This window comes from Pecten maximus, chromosome 17 (assembly GCF_902652985.1).
Source record: "Pecten maximus chromosome 17, xPecMax1.1, whole genome shotgun sequence".
In the NCBI taxonomy this organism is placed as follows: domain Eukaryota; kingdom Metazoa; phylum Mollusca; class Bivalvia; order Pectinida; family Pectinidae; genus Pecten; species Pecten maximus.
Window position 1 is genome coordinate 24,477,751 of NC_047031.1, and position 13,652 is coordinate 24,491,402.

General features: G+C 37.1%; 1 protein-coding gene across 1 annotated transcript; it reads right to left on the minus strand.

Annotated features, from left to right (window-relative positions):
• Window positions 1-2,658: 2,658 nt before the first annotated feature.
• On the minus strand, window positions 2,659-6,808 carry LOC117315239. The gene is made up of 3 exons (XM_033869386.1): window positions 6,702-6,808; window positions 5,855-5,939; window positions 2,659-3,483 (listed from the first exon to the last, which is right to left on the minus strand). The coding sequence occupies exons 1-3, from the start codon at window positions 6,806-6,808 to the stop codon at window positions 2,659-2,661; spliced, it is 1,017 nt and encodes a 338-aa protein (XP_033725277.1).
• Window positions 6,809-13,652: the final 6,844 nt, after the last annotated feature.

The window sequence follows — 13,652 nt, forward strand, 5'->3', positions numbered from 1 at the left end:
AAAAAATAACAGTTCCAATATTATGCATTAACCCTTTTGTCTTTCACAGGTCATGATCTAGTATTTGTACAGAAAAGCATTATTAATCTGTTCTTATATGTCTCTCTATATATTTCCATGTACTTGACACACTCGTTCAAGTGATCTTACAAATATTTTCCCATTTTTTTCTTTAGCTATTTTTCTGTATGATAAATGCATTTGAAAAATAATCAATTTTGACTACCTGTATTGGACCCAGCACCTTTGCCTCCATGTCTTATCCAAACAAAGAAGAAATCATGGGAGTCATTCTGTACCTTGATGCATAATGTAGAATCTAGCTTTTTCACCCGTCAAATTTGATAAAAATATATTCAGTCATTCAGAACAAGTATTGACTTGAATTATTTAGTTTCATTTTCCCCTGTATAGGGCCAAGCCACCCCTGTACCAGCCACGCATATATGTATATATCCATTGGATTTCTAGCAGTGATTTGAACGATTTATCCCTGGCATAAAAATATTTATATACTATCAGGGTCAACCCCATATAAAAATTGGATTTCTTGCAGTGAGTGATTTGAAAGATTTATCCCTGGCATATATCCTATCAGGGTCCATTCCCCCCAGTCCCTATGCACAGCTATATGGACCAAGGGAAACCTACACATAACACTTGATAAATATATCCATACAATTCTTTCTGAAAAATATTGATAACAAAAAAAAACCTGTCAAATTTCCAAATGACAGCCATTTCGTTTGCGATTTGTCCCAATTCCAGTACATCTATATGTGTGTGTGTGTGTGTGTGTGTGTGTGTGTGTGTGTGTGCACACAACTAGGGACAATAGGAATCCTACATCAAAAATTTGAGAAAGATCTATACAGTCCTTTCTGAGTAAACAAGAGGCCCAGGGGCCTTAACGGTCATCTGACTCTAAATTAAAAACCCTTATACTATTGTAGTATGCATTCTCTGTAGCAGGTTTAGTGGCACTGTTGGCCATGGCGGCCATCTTGGATTTCTGACTGACCCGATAAATAAAAACACATGGTCAGGACCATCTCAGTATCATTTCTGGTAAGTTACAGCTGAATCCCACAGGCGGAATTTGAGAAGAAGTTTTAAATAGGTGTGGTAAAGGAAGAACCATGATTGCGCAATCATGTTACAAAATGGCCACTATGGCTGCCATGTCAAAGTTTTGACGAGGCTGAAAAATAACAACACTTTGTTGGCTCTCCTTCCTTACATCCTCACCAATTTCCAGCTCAATGGCACCAATGGAACTGGAGAAGAAGTTTAAAATGTGTTTTTCAAGATGGTTGCCATGGTGGCCATCTTGGATTTCTGACCGACTTATAAAGTAACAACACTTGGTCAGGACCATCTCTGGATCATTTCTGGTAAGCAAGAGCTCAATCCCACTGGTGGAATTTGAGAAGAAGCTATAGGTGTTCTTTAGAAGAACCATGATTGTGCAATCATTTTACAAAATGGCTGCCGTAGCTGCAATGGCAAAGTTTTTACGAAGCCAAAAAATAACAACACTTTATTGGCTCTCCTTCCTTAACATCTTCACCAATTTCCAACTCAATCGCACCAATGGAACTGGAGAAGAAGTTTAAAATGTGTTTTTCAAGATGGTTGCCATGGCGGCCATCTTGGATTTCTGACCTTCTTGAAAAATAACAACACTTGGTCAAGACTAGACTGGCCCCCTGTCTCTAGAATATTAAAATTATCAATAAAATTGAGCTTTATGATTTTGATCCCTAGGATATGTCTGATCCTAAGTTTCAAACTAGGGGCAGATAATCTGATATTAGAAATTAGCTTGGCAATTCTTACAAAAAAAACAACAACTTAGGGTCTGGTGGCCAGTCTAGGTCAAGACCATCTCAGGATCATTTCTGGTAAGTTAGAGCTGAATCCCATTTATGGAATTTGAGAAGTTTGAAAAAGCTGTTGTTCAAAAGAACCATGATTGCGCAATCATGTTACAAAATGGCTGCCGTGGCTGCCATGTCAAAGTTTTAACGAAGCCGAAAAATAACAACACTTTATTAGCTCTCCGTCGTTAACATCCTCACCAATTTCCAGCTCGATCACACCAGTAGAACTGGAGAAGAAGTTTAAAATGTGTTTTTCAAGATGGTTGCCATGGCGGCCATCTTGGATTTCAGACTTCGGGTCAGATGACCTAAAAAGATAAAAAAAATTTCAACCTGTTAAAATTCTGATGATTATGGGCTAATAAATAGAAAATAAGAACAAACCTAAGAGAACCTTATTCCATATTGCATAGATTAAATTATACTGTAATAAAAGTAAATTTGACTAAGAACTGGTACTTATAAGTAGCCCATCTTATACTGAATACAGTAAAAGAAATTAATATAGATGGATTTTATAGATCATGACATTTTAGAAGTGTATTAAGTGACATGGTCTGATTTGCAGGAGGCCAAGTTTACGGGGTTTCAAGTCCGCGCAAGTGACTTACGATCTTACAACTTTTCACAGTATGCCAGAGGGTCGCATCCTCTTCTGCAAATCACGTTCTTTCACTTTCTTTGAATAAACAGGATTTTTAATATTGGAATGTATGTTATACATGTACTTGTATTCAGGATAAAATGGGCAAAACAAGTGTTCTAGACATATAGATCACTCTTCCTGGATTTTCCTTGCCAAATCTTCACATTTCTTAAATGGAACACCATGTTCTCTTAAGATCACTCTTAAACCATTTGGGTCTCTTCTGTTTGCAAGCTGGAGATGTTGTAGTGCTATACCATCCTTGCTGAGCTTTTCACAAATGACTTTGCTGACAATTTTATTTTTTATTACATCTGTGTATGACTCTTTACAGGATTTACATGTGATACTATACACATCTTCATCAGTACACTTGTCCTTCAGTTTCACAGTGAAAAGCTGCTGCAAGGAATTAACATCTTCAACTGCAACATGAGCATCATATTTGATATTCAAGTATACCTCAACTAAGTTGCATTGTTTGTAACAACCATTGACCTCTTCTTTTGAAAATACCTTCCTTGCTACCTTTAATGTGTCAATATATGCTGGTACAATTCTGACAAACTCTCGATGCAGCCCAAATTCTTTCAATAGCCTTGAAAGAATTGGCACATCAAAGCTAGCAATATTGTGCCCAACAAGTATTGGCTGATCTTTTTCTTTAAGAAAATCAATGAAGTCAAGAAGGGCTGTACGAATACATTTGCCTTGTACTTCTTTTCCATGCAAATACAACTTATTTGTTGCTATGGAATGTGACATGCCAGTGACTTTTGTTGCCTCCACAGATATTTGACATCTTGGATAGACATAGCTTTGATATTTGCTACTTCCCACTGATGCAGCAATTTGTGTAATGTCACAATAACCAAATCCAGTTGTCTCCAGGTCAAATGTAACAAAATCATTGAAATTTTGAAGTTTTATAGGATCAGGAATTGATTCCAGATCCTGTACATGTGTCGCATATTCAAAATTACTTTCATATGTTGCCCCTTCTTTAATGAATGCTTGTTTTTCCTGTAGTTTCGTTTGCTTTTTCAGCTGAAATCTCCTTCTTTGCTCAGCATATTAGGAGTGGGACGACTGGTTCGCCCGTTGTCAGTATAATGTGACCGGGTGGGGTGTGCTGCTGGGTGTCTTCGGCAGTATGCTTCAGTGATGTAGCACTATAAATCGGCAAAAGTTCCGGCCTATCACAAGGAGACTTAACACGAACATACCGCAGCCTCCCAAAACACACATACGCACTCACTACACGCATGCATGTCGCACGTACGGGAGGCCGTCCTTAAAGCTGACAGTGCAAGTTAAAAAGCATCTAATTGAGATTAAAAAAAAAATACATGTAAAGATTTCCAAAAATCGTTTCCGAGACATTCCCCAGTTATGGTAGTGTCGTATCTAAGGACGGGCAGACATTTTTCTTTTTTGTTATGCATGGATACAACCAAGCCGCCGCTGCTATAAAAAGAACGTGCTTCGTCACACTCGCATTCACTCTTACCTCAGGTGTTCACGGTGACACACCTGTATCACCTACACTATATCTGTACACCACGTGACCTACAACTGAATTCGCGAACGACACCAAACAGACGGAGCACTTACCTGTAACCTAAGCAGAAAGATGGTCAGTGTCTCTCAGTTTATCTTTCAAATGTTGTTCAAAATAAAATCTCCAAATAAATGCTGAAAATGCATAACGAATTAATCCGAAATACTCTATCCATTTTCTCACGTGTTTTTCGTGGTTGCAGCCATTTCGATAAGAAGTAAACAGTCTGAGGAGTTCCAATTTTTACTCGCGTCTAGCACTCGGAACTCCTCGGATGCATTCATATTATCTACACTACACTAGGGCTGTTGTAGTGCTGTAGTGCAGTTTTATCACGCTTTACTTGCGTTATGACACGTGCACAAATAATACGAAGACAAGGAAAACATATCGATGGAAACTATGGATATAATACTGTAACAGTTGTAAAGACTCAGGTAGGAGTTTACTCATATATACTCTGTTTATAATTTTATTAGGTACATGGGTTTTTTTATGCCAAAATGTATTGTATTGTCAAAATGTTCTTTTCTTCCTTTTAAGTTTTATTGTAAAATAAAATTGATAGATATAATTACCTCTTTTAATTCCATATCCAAGTTCTTCAATTGCGTACAATGAAAACAAAAACCCGTTGACGTGTGTATTGAGAACGTATACTATATAATAATGGAGAGATGTGTCGCTTTGCGTATGTATCGAAAGACTGATCCTTGTTGTCAATGAACGCACGCGCTTTTATAGCGGTTCGTATCCATGCATAACGAAAAAGAAAAATGTCTGCCCGTCCTTAGATACGACACTACCATAATTGGGGGATGTCTCGGAAACGATTTTTGGAAATCTGTACATGTAATTATTTTTTTTTAATCTCAATTGGATGCTTTTTAACTTGCACTGTCAGCTTTAAATGACCATAGCTGTTAATAGGACGTTAAACAAAATAAACCAAACCAAACCAATCCTTCTTTTGAATGACAGGCTTTTTTCAAGAATCTGCCTCCTCCGCCTTTTTTCATCAATTTTGCCTGACAATTTGATGGTGATATCCCCAGGGGACAGAAAGGATGCTTTGTTCACCTGAAAAAATGAGCTTTCATTATTAGAAGCATGGTTGCTTAAAAGTACATTTAACAACCTAGATATGTACTTACCTATTTAGATTCTAATTATATAATTTTTTAACCAAAGTCTCGTGGGCAGGCAATATGTATTTAAAAAGAACTTAGATGTGAAGGCCTAGCAAGGTTGTTAATACATGTGAAAACAAAACAATCTGGCTGTCAAAGGTCAAAATATAGGAACACTGTTTTTTTTGTATAGGGAAATTTTTATATGCTGTTTATTTCAGTTTCTAATATTTTTTCATGAGCTCAAGATTGATTCCTGAATGCCAAATTCACTGGATATAACTTAATAAGCTGTAAAGCCTATAAATTTGAATTTCACATTGATGATCTAGATCAAAATTTAATTCAGGTTCACATTTCAGGCACGTATCCAGGATTTTGGAAGGGGGGGGGGGGGGGGGGGTCCAGTAATTAAGTGATAATGCGCGCACCATAGGCACGAGCCGATTTTTATGTAGCAAATTTGCAATGATACAGGATTGTTTTCTAGAGAGTAAGTTGCACGAATTCATCGATGCATTTAAAGTTATATCTGACCCCCAGGACCCCATCCCCCGGGATCCGCTAGTGCATTTAATAAATTGCAGAACTTGTGACCACTACAAGTTCATCGGATGTCATTCTGACTTCTTACCTTTGCCAAGTAACTATGACCTTCATTTTTCTGTAAGACAGTTGCAGATACTCTATTCATAAGTGAGCTTGATCCACCATAATGCCTTTTATCCATAAAAAGAGAGCATAATTAGAATTCATGTACCTATTCCATGGATATGCATTACCGTATTTATCCTACAAGTGTAATTATTTATCAGAAATTCACATTGTCCTTGGCCCCTTGACCCAAAATACTGACCGTCAACCCAATGACCTTGATATTTGGTCAGTTGGACTCCTTAAGAAAATCCTAGTAACTTTGCTTCTTGATATTTACATGTATAACAAAATATTTATCAGTTTTGCAGCTTCTGTTTGTATTTACTTAAACTGTGCATCTTAACAAAATTCCATGTACATCTGTTGAATTGATAGAAGGATGGAATATTGGAATGATTACTATAAGGCACCCATATCTCTGATATAGGGCCCTTATATCATTATATCCTGTCATATTTATCAGTTTTGCAGCTTCTGTTTGTATTTACTTAAACTGTGCATCTTAACAAAATTCCATGTACATCTGTTGAATTGATAGAAGGATGGAATATTGGAATGATTACTATAAGGCACCCATATCTCTGATATAGGGCCCTTATATCATTATATCCTGTCATTTATACAAAAGAAAAATCTTAGGAACTAAATTAACAAAAAAATCCCTTACTGGGCCCACAACCATATATATCCAGTACATACATGTGGTTCACCGCTTCTGGTTCTGCCTCTCAGCCCTTTTGGGGGTCACCTCATTTGTACAATTTTGTATTTCAAATAGAAGTACCTAGGAATGCTTTTTGTCAATTACTAGTAGATCAAATTACCTTGCCTTCGGTGCTTTCGAAGAAACCATTTGGTTAAAGTTTTCATTGGCTTGAGTAGATCCCAAGTGTAACAAATTTCTTGCTCTACTCCTGTATTTTTGTGTCATTGCTTCAAGATCTTTTTTCAGGTCAGGGCTTTTCAGGGGTTCTCCATTTGGTAGACTTTTAAACCTTAAATGATCAATTGATCATGTTTGAATAAAGGATTCTATGTTCTATTTTTAACTCACTTGCACTTCGGTCATCCAGCTCTGTCTGTCATCTAGCATCTGCTTTCAAGGACACGTGACATAGGTAAATGTATAAGATATGTAAAGAACTTGTTTTCAATTATTGAAAGTCCCAGGGTCATGATACATGTATTTGGCCTGTAGCATGCCTGGATAAATATAGGCTACAAGATGTGTTCAAAGGAATAAAATATTTATTTACAGGGTCACAGGAGAGGTCTCTTCTCAATGTCATTGGACCTGAAGCATGCTGAGGTTAAGGACTACCAAGTATATTTGAATCAATAACCTTGACTAACATTCAAGGTCACAGCTGGTCAAATATTCTTAGATATTCAAACAACTTCCTCTCAATAACGAAGAGGCCCGGTGGCCTTTTATTAATATTTGGTAATATGCTGTGGTGAAGCCTGATTTGGGTTAATGAATCACCTTGATTATATCCAGGGTCATAGCTGGGGTCAAAATTAAAAAAAAAAAACAAAAAAAAAACAAACAATAAGTTCTTCTGGAAACTAGCTATATAGGCTTTTAAATATATACAGTGATGATATTTTGCCAGTAGTGTATGCTGGAATCAATTGGCTGCCAACCTGGGGCATTGATATGATGTCTTCAGTTATGTTTAGATATTATGTTACAGTACCTTTGGGGCTAACTTTTATAAAATTACAAGGTAAAGGTCAGAGGTCAAATAAAAAAGCTCGCCTGGGGGTCAAGTTAGTCTATTTTTAGAAAATCTTCATTTTTCAATTTTTTTCCAAAATTTTTTTAGTATCATGTAGAATGTCATTCTGATGAGTTTGACGTTTTCAGTTTTTCTGTGACACATACGGTTTCTGTTGTACGCCATTTTGAATTTCCCCCTATATATTCTATATTAAAAATAGTTTTACATTTTAAACTTCTTCTCAAGTTCCACCAGTGGCATTCAGCTCAATCTTAGCTGAAATAATCCTTGGATTGTCCTGGCCAAGTTATGTTATTTTTTAAGTTGATTTGAAATCCAAGATGGCCGTCATGACGTCATATATTTAAAAGCTTAAAATGCCCACCATTCAAAAAGTGTTCATTTTACAGGGGTAATGTAATTATGTTTTTTGTAATGCCTGGCTCTAGCTTTTACCCACGAAAAGTTTTAGGGTCCGAGGTCAAATAAAAGCGTTCGCTATGGGGACAAATAAGTCTATTTTTAGAAAATCTCCATTTTGTAATTTTTGCAAAAAAAGAAATTTAAGTATGATGCAAAATGTTTTTCTGATGATTTTCATGTTTTTAGTGTTTCGGTAACGTTTGCCATTAACGCGGTACGCCATTTTGAATTAATTTGGCATCTGATATATAACGGCATCTGATATATAACATTAGTTGGACGAAGGGAGATAACTTGTACAAGGCTGTACGAGTTATCTCCCTTCGTCCACTCCTTTGTTGAAATGTTATATCTCAGATACCAGATTAATCAAAACTAGAACGTGGATGACCTATCAAGTGTTCTAAAATAGTTTTTTTACATTTGGAAATACCAAGCCTTTAGGCCATTTATGCTAAGTAGGTGAAAAGCCCGTCAAATTGTTAGCCAACAATTTCTAGTTGTAATTGTTGATGAATTTTTGCTTTCAGAAAACATTGGAGTTGTGTTTTTCAGTTTACACAAATATATATAGTATCTCATAAGCAGCAATAAAAAGTTTATCTCATAATTATGTTCTATGTCTGTTACACCAAAAAGAAAGGTCATTGGATGTCTAGGTAAAGTTATTTGGCATTTGTTTTCCAGAATTCCCATAAACAAAAGCCAGAAAGTTTTAACAACACTACATTCCCAAAACAAATGAAGAATAGTTTCTCTTCCAATTGTGCAGAAGGTACATCTTTCAGTTTCTGAAAGTTTACATTTCATCAACTTAGTATTGGTATACAATATCCTTTGTACTAGTTTATAATGAAAGTTAATAAGTTTAGTATCATCAGTTACCTCCCTTGGTAGAAGATAAAGTAATTCCCAAGTTTCATCACTGATATCAGTATTTAATATTTCTTGCCACTTTATTTGGCTATTAAGTGTTTTTTTCAGAAAGAGATCTGATCATAATATGATAACAATATTTAGTGACTTAATCGTGTGTATTCAAATAATTAATCAACTTATATGGAATTATAGGTATATCTACAATACCATTACTATTCCGTAGAATGTCCTTCCAGTTTCTTGGTATGGCATTAATAACACCAAGGTACTCTATCAAGTTTACATTTATACTGTATTGATGACAAAAAGTTTCATAGGACATAAATTGATTGTTTTCTAATAAATCAGAGAAAAAAAAAATATCTTTTTTACACCAGTGTTCATAGAGAAAAAATCTATTGCCTCTCTAATCCAAAATGATTTATGCATAACAAGGGAGCAAGGGGAACCTGCATGTGAAATTTCAGAAAGACCCCTTCAGTACTTTCTGAGATTTAGCGATAACAAACTTCAACTGTCAAAATACAACATGGCCGCCTGTCAGCCATGTTCTTTTCTGATCACTCCTAAAATGGAGTATGCACAACTAGGCACCAAGGGGAACCTATATATGAAATTTGAGAAAGATCCCTTCAGTACTTTTTTCAGAAATAGCAATAACAAACTTCAATTGTCAAAATCCAAGATGGCCGCCTGTCAGCAAATGTTAATTTCCAATCGGTCCCAAAATTGGATATGCAAAACTTGGCATCAAGGGGAACCCGCATGTGCAATTTAAGAAAGATCCTTTCAGTACTTTCTGAGATTTAGCGATAACAAACTTCAACTGTCAAAATCCAAGATGGCCGCCTGTCAGCAAATGTTAAATTCCAATCGGTCCCAAAATTGGATATGCACAACTAAGCACCAAGGGGAACCTACATAAAGAATTTGAGAAAGATCCCTTCAGCACTTTTTTAGAAATAGCGATAACAAACTTCAACTGTCAAAATCCAAGATGTCCGCCTGTCGGCCATGTTCTTTTCCGATCGCTCCCAAAAAGGAGTATGCACAACAAGGCACCAAGGAAAACCTACATATGAAATTTGAGAAAGATCCCTTCAGTACTTTCTGAGATTTAGCGATAACAAACTTCAATTGTCAAAATCCAAGATGGCCGCCTGTCGGCCATGTTCTTTTCTGATCGCTCCCAAAAAGGAGTATGCACAACAAGGCACCAAGGGGAACCTACATATGAAATTTGAGAAAGATCCCTTCAGCACTTTTTTAGAAATAGCGATAACAAACTTCAATTGTCAAAATCCAAGATGGCTGCCTGTCGGCCATGTTGTTTCAAATTGGTCTCAAAATGTAATATGCATAACTAGGCACCAAAGGGAACCTACATATGTAATTTGAGAAAGATCCCTTCAGTACTTTCTGAGAAATAGCGATAACAAACTTCAACTGTCAAAATCCAAGATGGCTGCCTGTCAGCAAATGTTAATTTCCAATCGGTCCCAAAATTGGATATGCAAAACTTGGCATCAAGGGGAACCCGCATGTGCAATTTAAGAAAGATCCTTTCAGTACTTTCTGAGATTTAGCGATAACAAACTTCAACTGTCAAAATCCAAGATGGCCGCCTGTCAGCAAATGTTAAATTCCAATCGGTCCCAAAATTGGATATGCACAACTAAGCACCAAGGGGAACCTACATAAAGAATTTGAGAAAGATCCCTTCAGCACTTTTTTAGAAATAGCGATAACAAACTTCAACTGTCAAAATCCAAGATGTCCGCCTGTCGGCCATGTTCTTTTCCGATCGCTCCCAAAAAGGAGTATGCACAACAAGGCACCAAGGAAAACCTACATATGAAATTTGAGAAAGATCCCTTCAGTACTTTCTGAGATTTAGCGATAACAAACTTCAATTGTCAAAATCCAAGATGGCCGCCTGTCGGCCATGTTCTTTTCTGATCGCTCCCAAAAAGGAGTATGCACAACAAGGCACCAAGGGGAACCTACATATGAAATTTGAGAAAGATCCCTTCAGCACTTTTTTAGAAATAGCGATAACAAACTTCAATTGTCAAAATCCAAGATGGCTGCCTGTCGGCCATGTTGTTTCAAATTGGTCTCAAAATGTAATATGCATAACTAGGCACCAAAGGGAACCTACATATGTAATTTGAGAAAGATCCCTTCAGTACTTTCTGAGAAATAGCGATAACAAACTTCAACTGTCAAAATCCAAGATGGCTGCCTGTCAGCAAATATTAATTTCCAATCGGTCCCAAAATTGGATATGCAAAACTTGGCATCAAGGGGAACCCGCATGTGCAATTTAAGAAAGATCCTTTCAGTACTTTCTGAGATTTAGCGATAACAAACTTCAACTGTCAAAATCCAAGATGGCCGCCTGTCAGCAAATGTTAAATTCCAATCGGTCCCAAAATTGGATATGCACAACTAAGCACCAAGGGGAACCTACATAAAGAATTTGAGAAAGATCCCTTCAGCACTTTTTTAGAAATAGCGATAACAAACTTCAACTGTCAAAATCCAAGATGTCCGCCTGTCGGCCATGTTCTTTTCCGATCGCTCCCAAAAAGGAGTATGCACAACAAGGCACCAAGGAAAACCTACATATGAAATTTGAGAAAGATCCCTTCAGTACTTTCTGAGATTTAGCGATAACAAACTTCAATTGTCAAAATCCAAGATGGCCGCCTGTCGGCCATGTTCTTTTCTGATCGCTCCCAAAAAGGAGTATGCACAACAAGGCACCAAGGGGAACCTACATATGAAATTTGAGAAAGATCCCTTCAGCACTTTTTTAGAAATAGCGATAACAAACTTCAATTGTCAAAATCCAAGATGGCTGCCTGTCGGCCATGTTGTTTCAAATTGGTCTCAAAATGTAATATGCATAACTAGGCACCAAAGGGAACCTACATATGTAATTTGAGAAAGATCCCTTCAGTACTTTCTGAGAAATAGCGATAACAAACTTCAACTGTCAAAATCCAAGATGGCTGCCTGTCAGCAAATATTAATTTCCAATCGGTCCCAAAATTGGATATGCAAAACTTGGCATCAAGGGGAACCCGCATGTGCAATTTAAGAAAGATCCTTTCAGTACTTTCTGAGATTTAGCGATAACAAACTTCAACTGTCAAAATCCAAGATGGCCGCCTGTCAGCAAATGTTAAATTCCAATCGGTCCCAAAATTGGATATGCACAACTAAGCACCAAGGGGAACCTACATAAAGAATTTGAGAAAGATCCCTTCAGCACTTTTTTAGAAATAGCGATAACAAACTTCAACTGTCAAAATCCAAGATGTCCGCCTGTCGGCCATGTTCTTTTCCGATCGCTCCCAAAAAGGAGTATGCACAACAAGGCACCAAGGAAAACCTACATATGAAATTTGAGAAAGATCCCTTCAGTACTTTCTGAGATTTAGCGATAACAAACTTCAATTGTCAAAATCCAAGATGGCCGCCTGTCGGCCATGTTCTTTTCTGATCGCTCCCAAAAAGGAGTATGCACAACAAGGCACCAAGGGGAACCTACATATGAAATTTGAGAAAGATCCCTTCAGCACTTTTTTAGAAATAGCGATAACAAACTTCAATTGTCAAAATCCAAGATGGCTGCCTGTCGGCCATGTTGTTTCAAATTGGTCTCAAAATGTAATATGCATAACTAGGCACCAAAGGGAACCTACATATGTAATTTGAGAAAGATCCCTTCAGTACTTTCTGAGAAATAGCGATAACAAACTTCAACTGTCAAAATCCAAGATGGCTGCCTGTCAGCAAATATTAATTTCCAATCGGTCCCAAAATTGGATATGCAAAACTTGGCATCAAGGGGAACCCGCATGTGCAATTTAAGAAAGATCCTTTCAGTACTTTCTGAGATTTAGCGATAACAAACTTCAACTGTCAAAATCCAAGATGGCCGCCTGTCAGCAAATGTTAAATTCCAATCGGTCCCAAAATTGGATATGCACAACTAAGCACCAAGGGGAACCTACATAAAGAATTTGAGAAAGATCCCTTCAGCACTTTTTTAGAAATAGCGATAACAAACTTCAACTGTCAAAATCCAAGATGTCCGCCTGTCGGCCATGTTCTTTTCCGATCGCTCCCAAAAAGGAGTATGCACAACAAGGCACCAAGGAAAACCTACATATGAAATTTGAGAAAGATCCCTTCAGTACTTTCTGAGATTTAGCGATAACAAACTTCAATTGTCAAAATCCAAGATGGCCGCCTGTCGGCCATGTTCTTTTCTGATCGCTCCCAAAAAGGAGTATGCACAACAAGGCACCAAGGGGAACCTACATATGAAATTTGAGAAAGATCCCTTCAGCACTTTTTTAGAAATAGCGATAACAAACTTCAATTGTCAAAATCCAACATGGCTGCCTGTCGGCCATGTTGTTTCAAATTGGTCTCAAAATGTAATATGCATAACTAGGCACCAAAGGGAACCTACATATGTAATTTGAGAAAGATCCCTTCAGTACTTTCTGAGAAATAGCGATAACAAACTTCAACTGTCAAAATCCAAGATGGCTGCCTGTCAGCAAATATTAATTTCCAATCGGTCCCAAAATTGGATATGCAAAACTTGGCATCAAGGGGAACCCGCATGTGCAATTTAAGAAAGATCCTTTCAGTACTTTCTGAGATTTAGCGATAACAAACTTCAACTGTCAAAATCCAAGATGGCCGCCTGTCAGCAAATGTTAAATT

Bases quoted from the DNA above. Each gene is read 5' to 3' on its own strand.
- LOC117315239 (XM_033869386.1), bottom strand. From the start codon at position 6,808: ATGACACAAAAATACAGGAGTAGAGCAAGAAATTTGTTACACTTGGGA. The intron at 5,940-6,701 runs GTAATTTGATCT...TATGGATAAAAG, and splicing joins TCGAAAGCACCGAAGGCAAG to GCATTATGGTGGATCAAGCT. The intron at 3,484-5,854 runs GTAAGAAGTCAG...ACACATGTACAG, and splicing joins GTCATAGTTACTTGGCAAAG to GATCTGGAATCAATTCCTGA.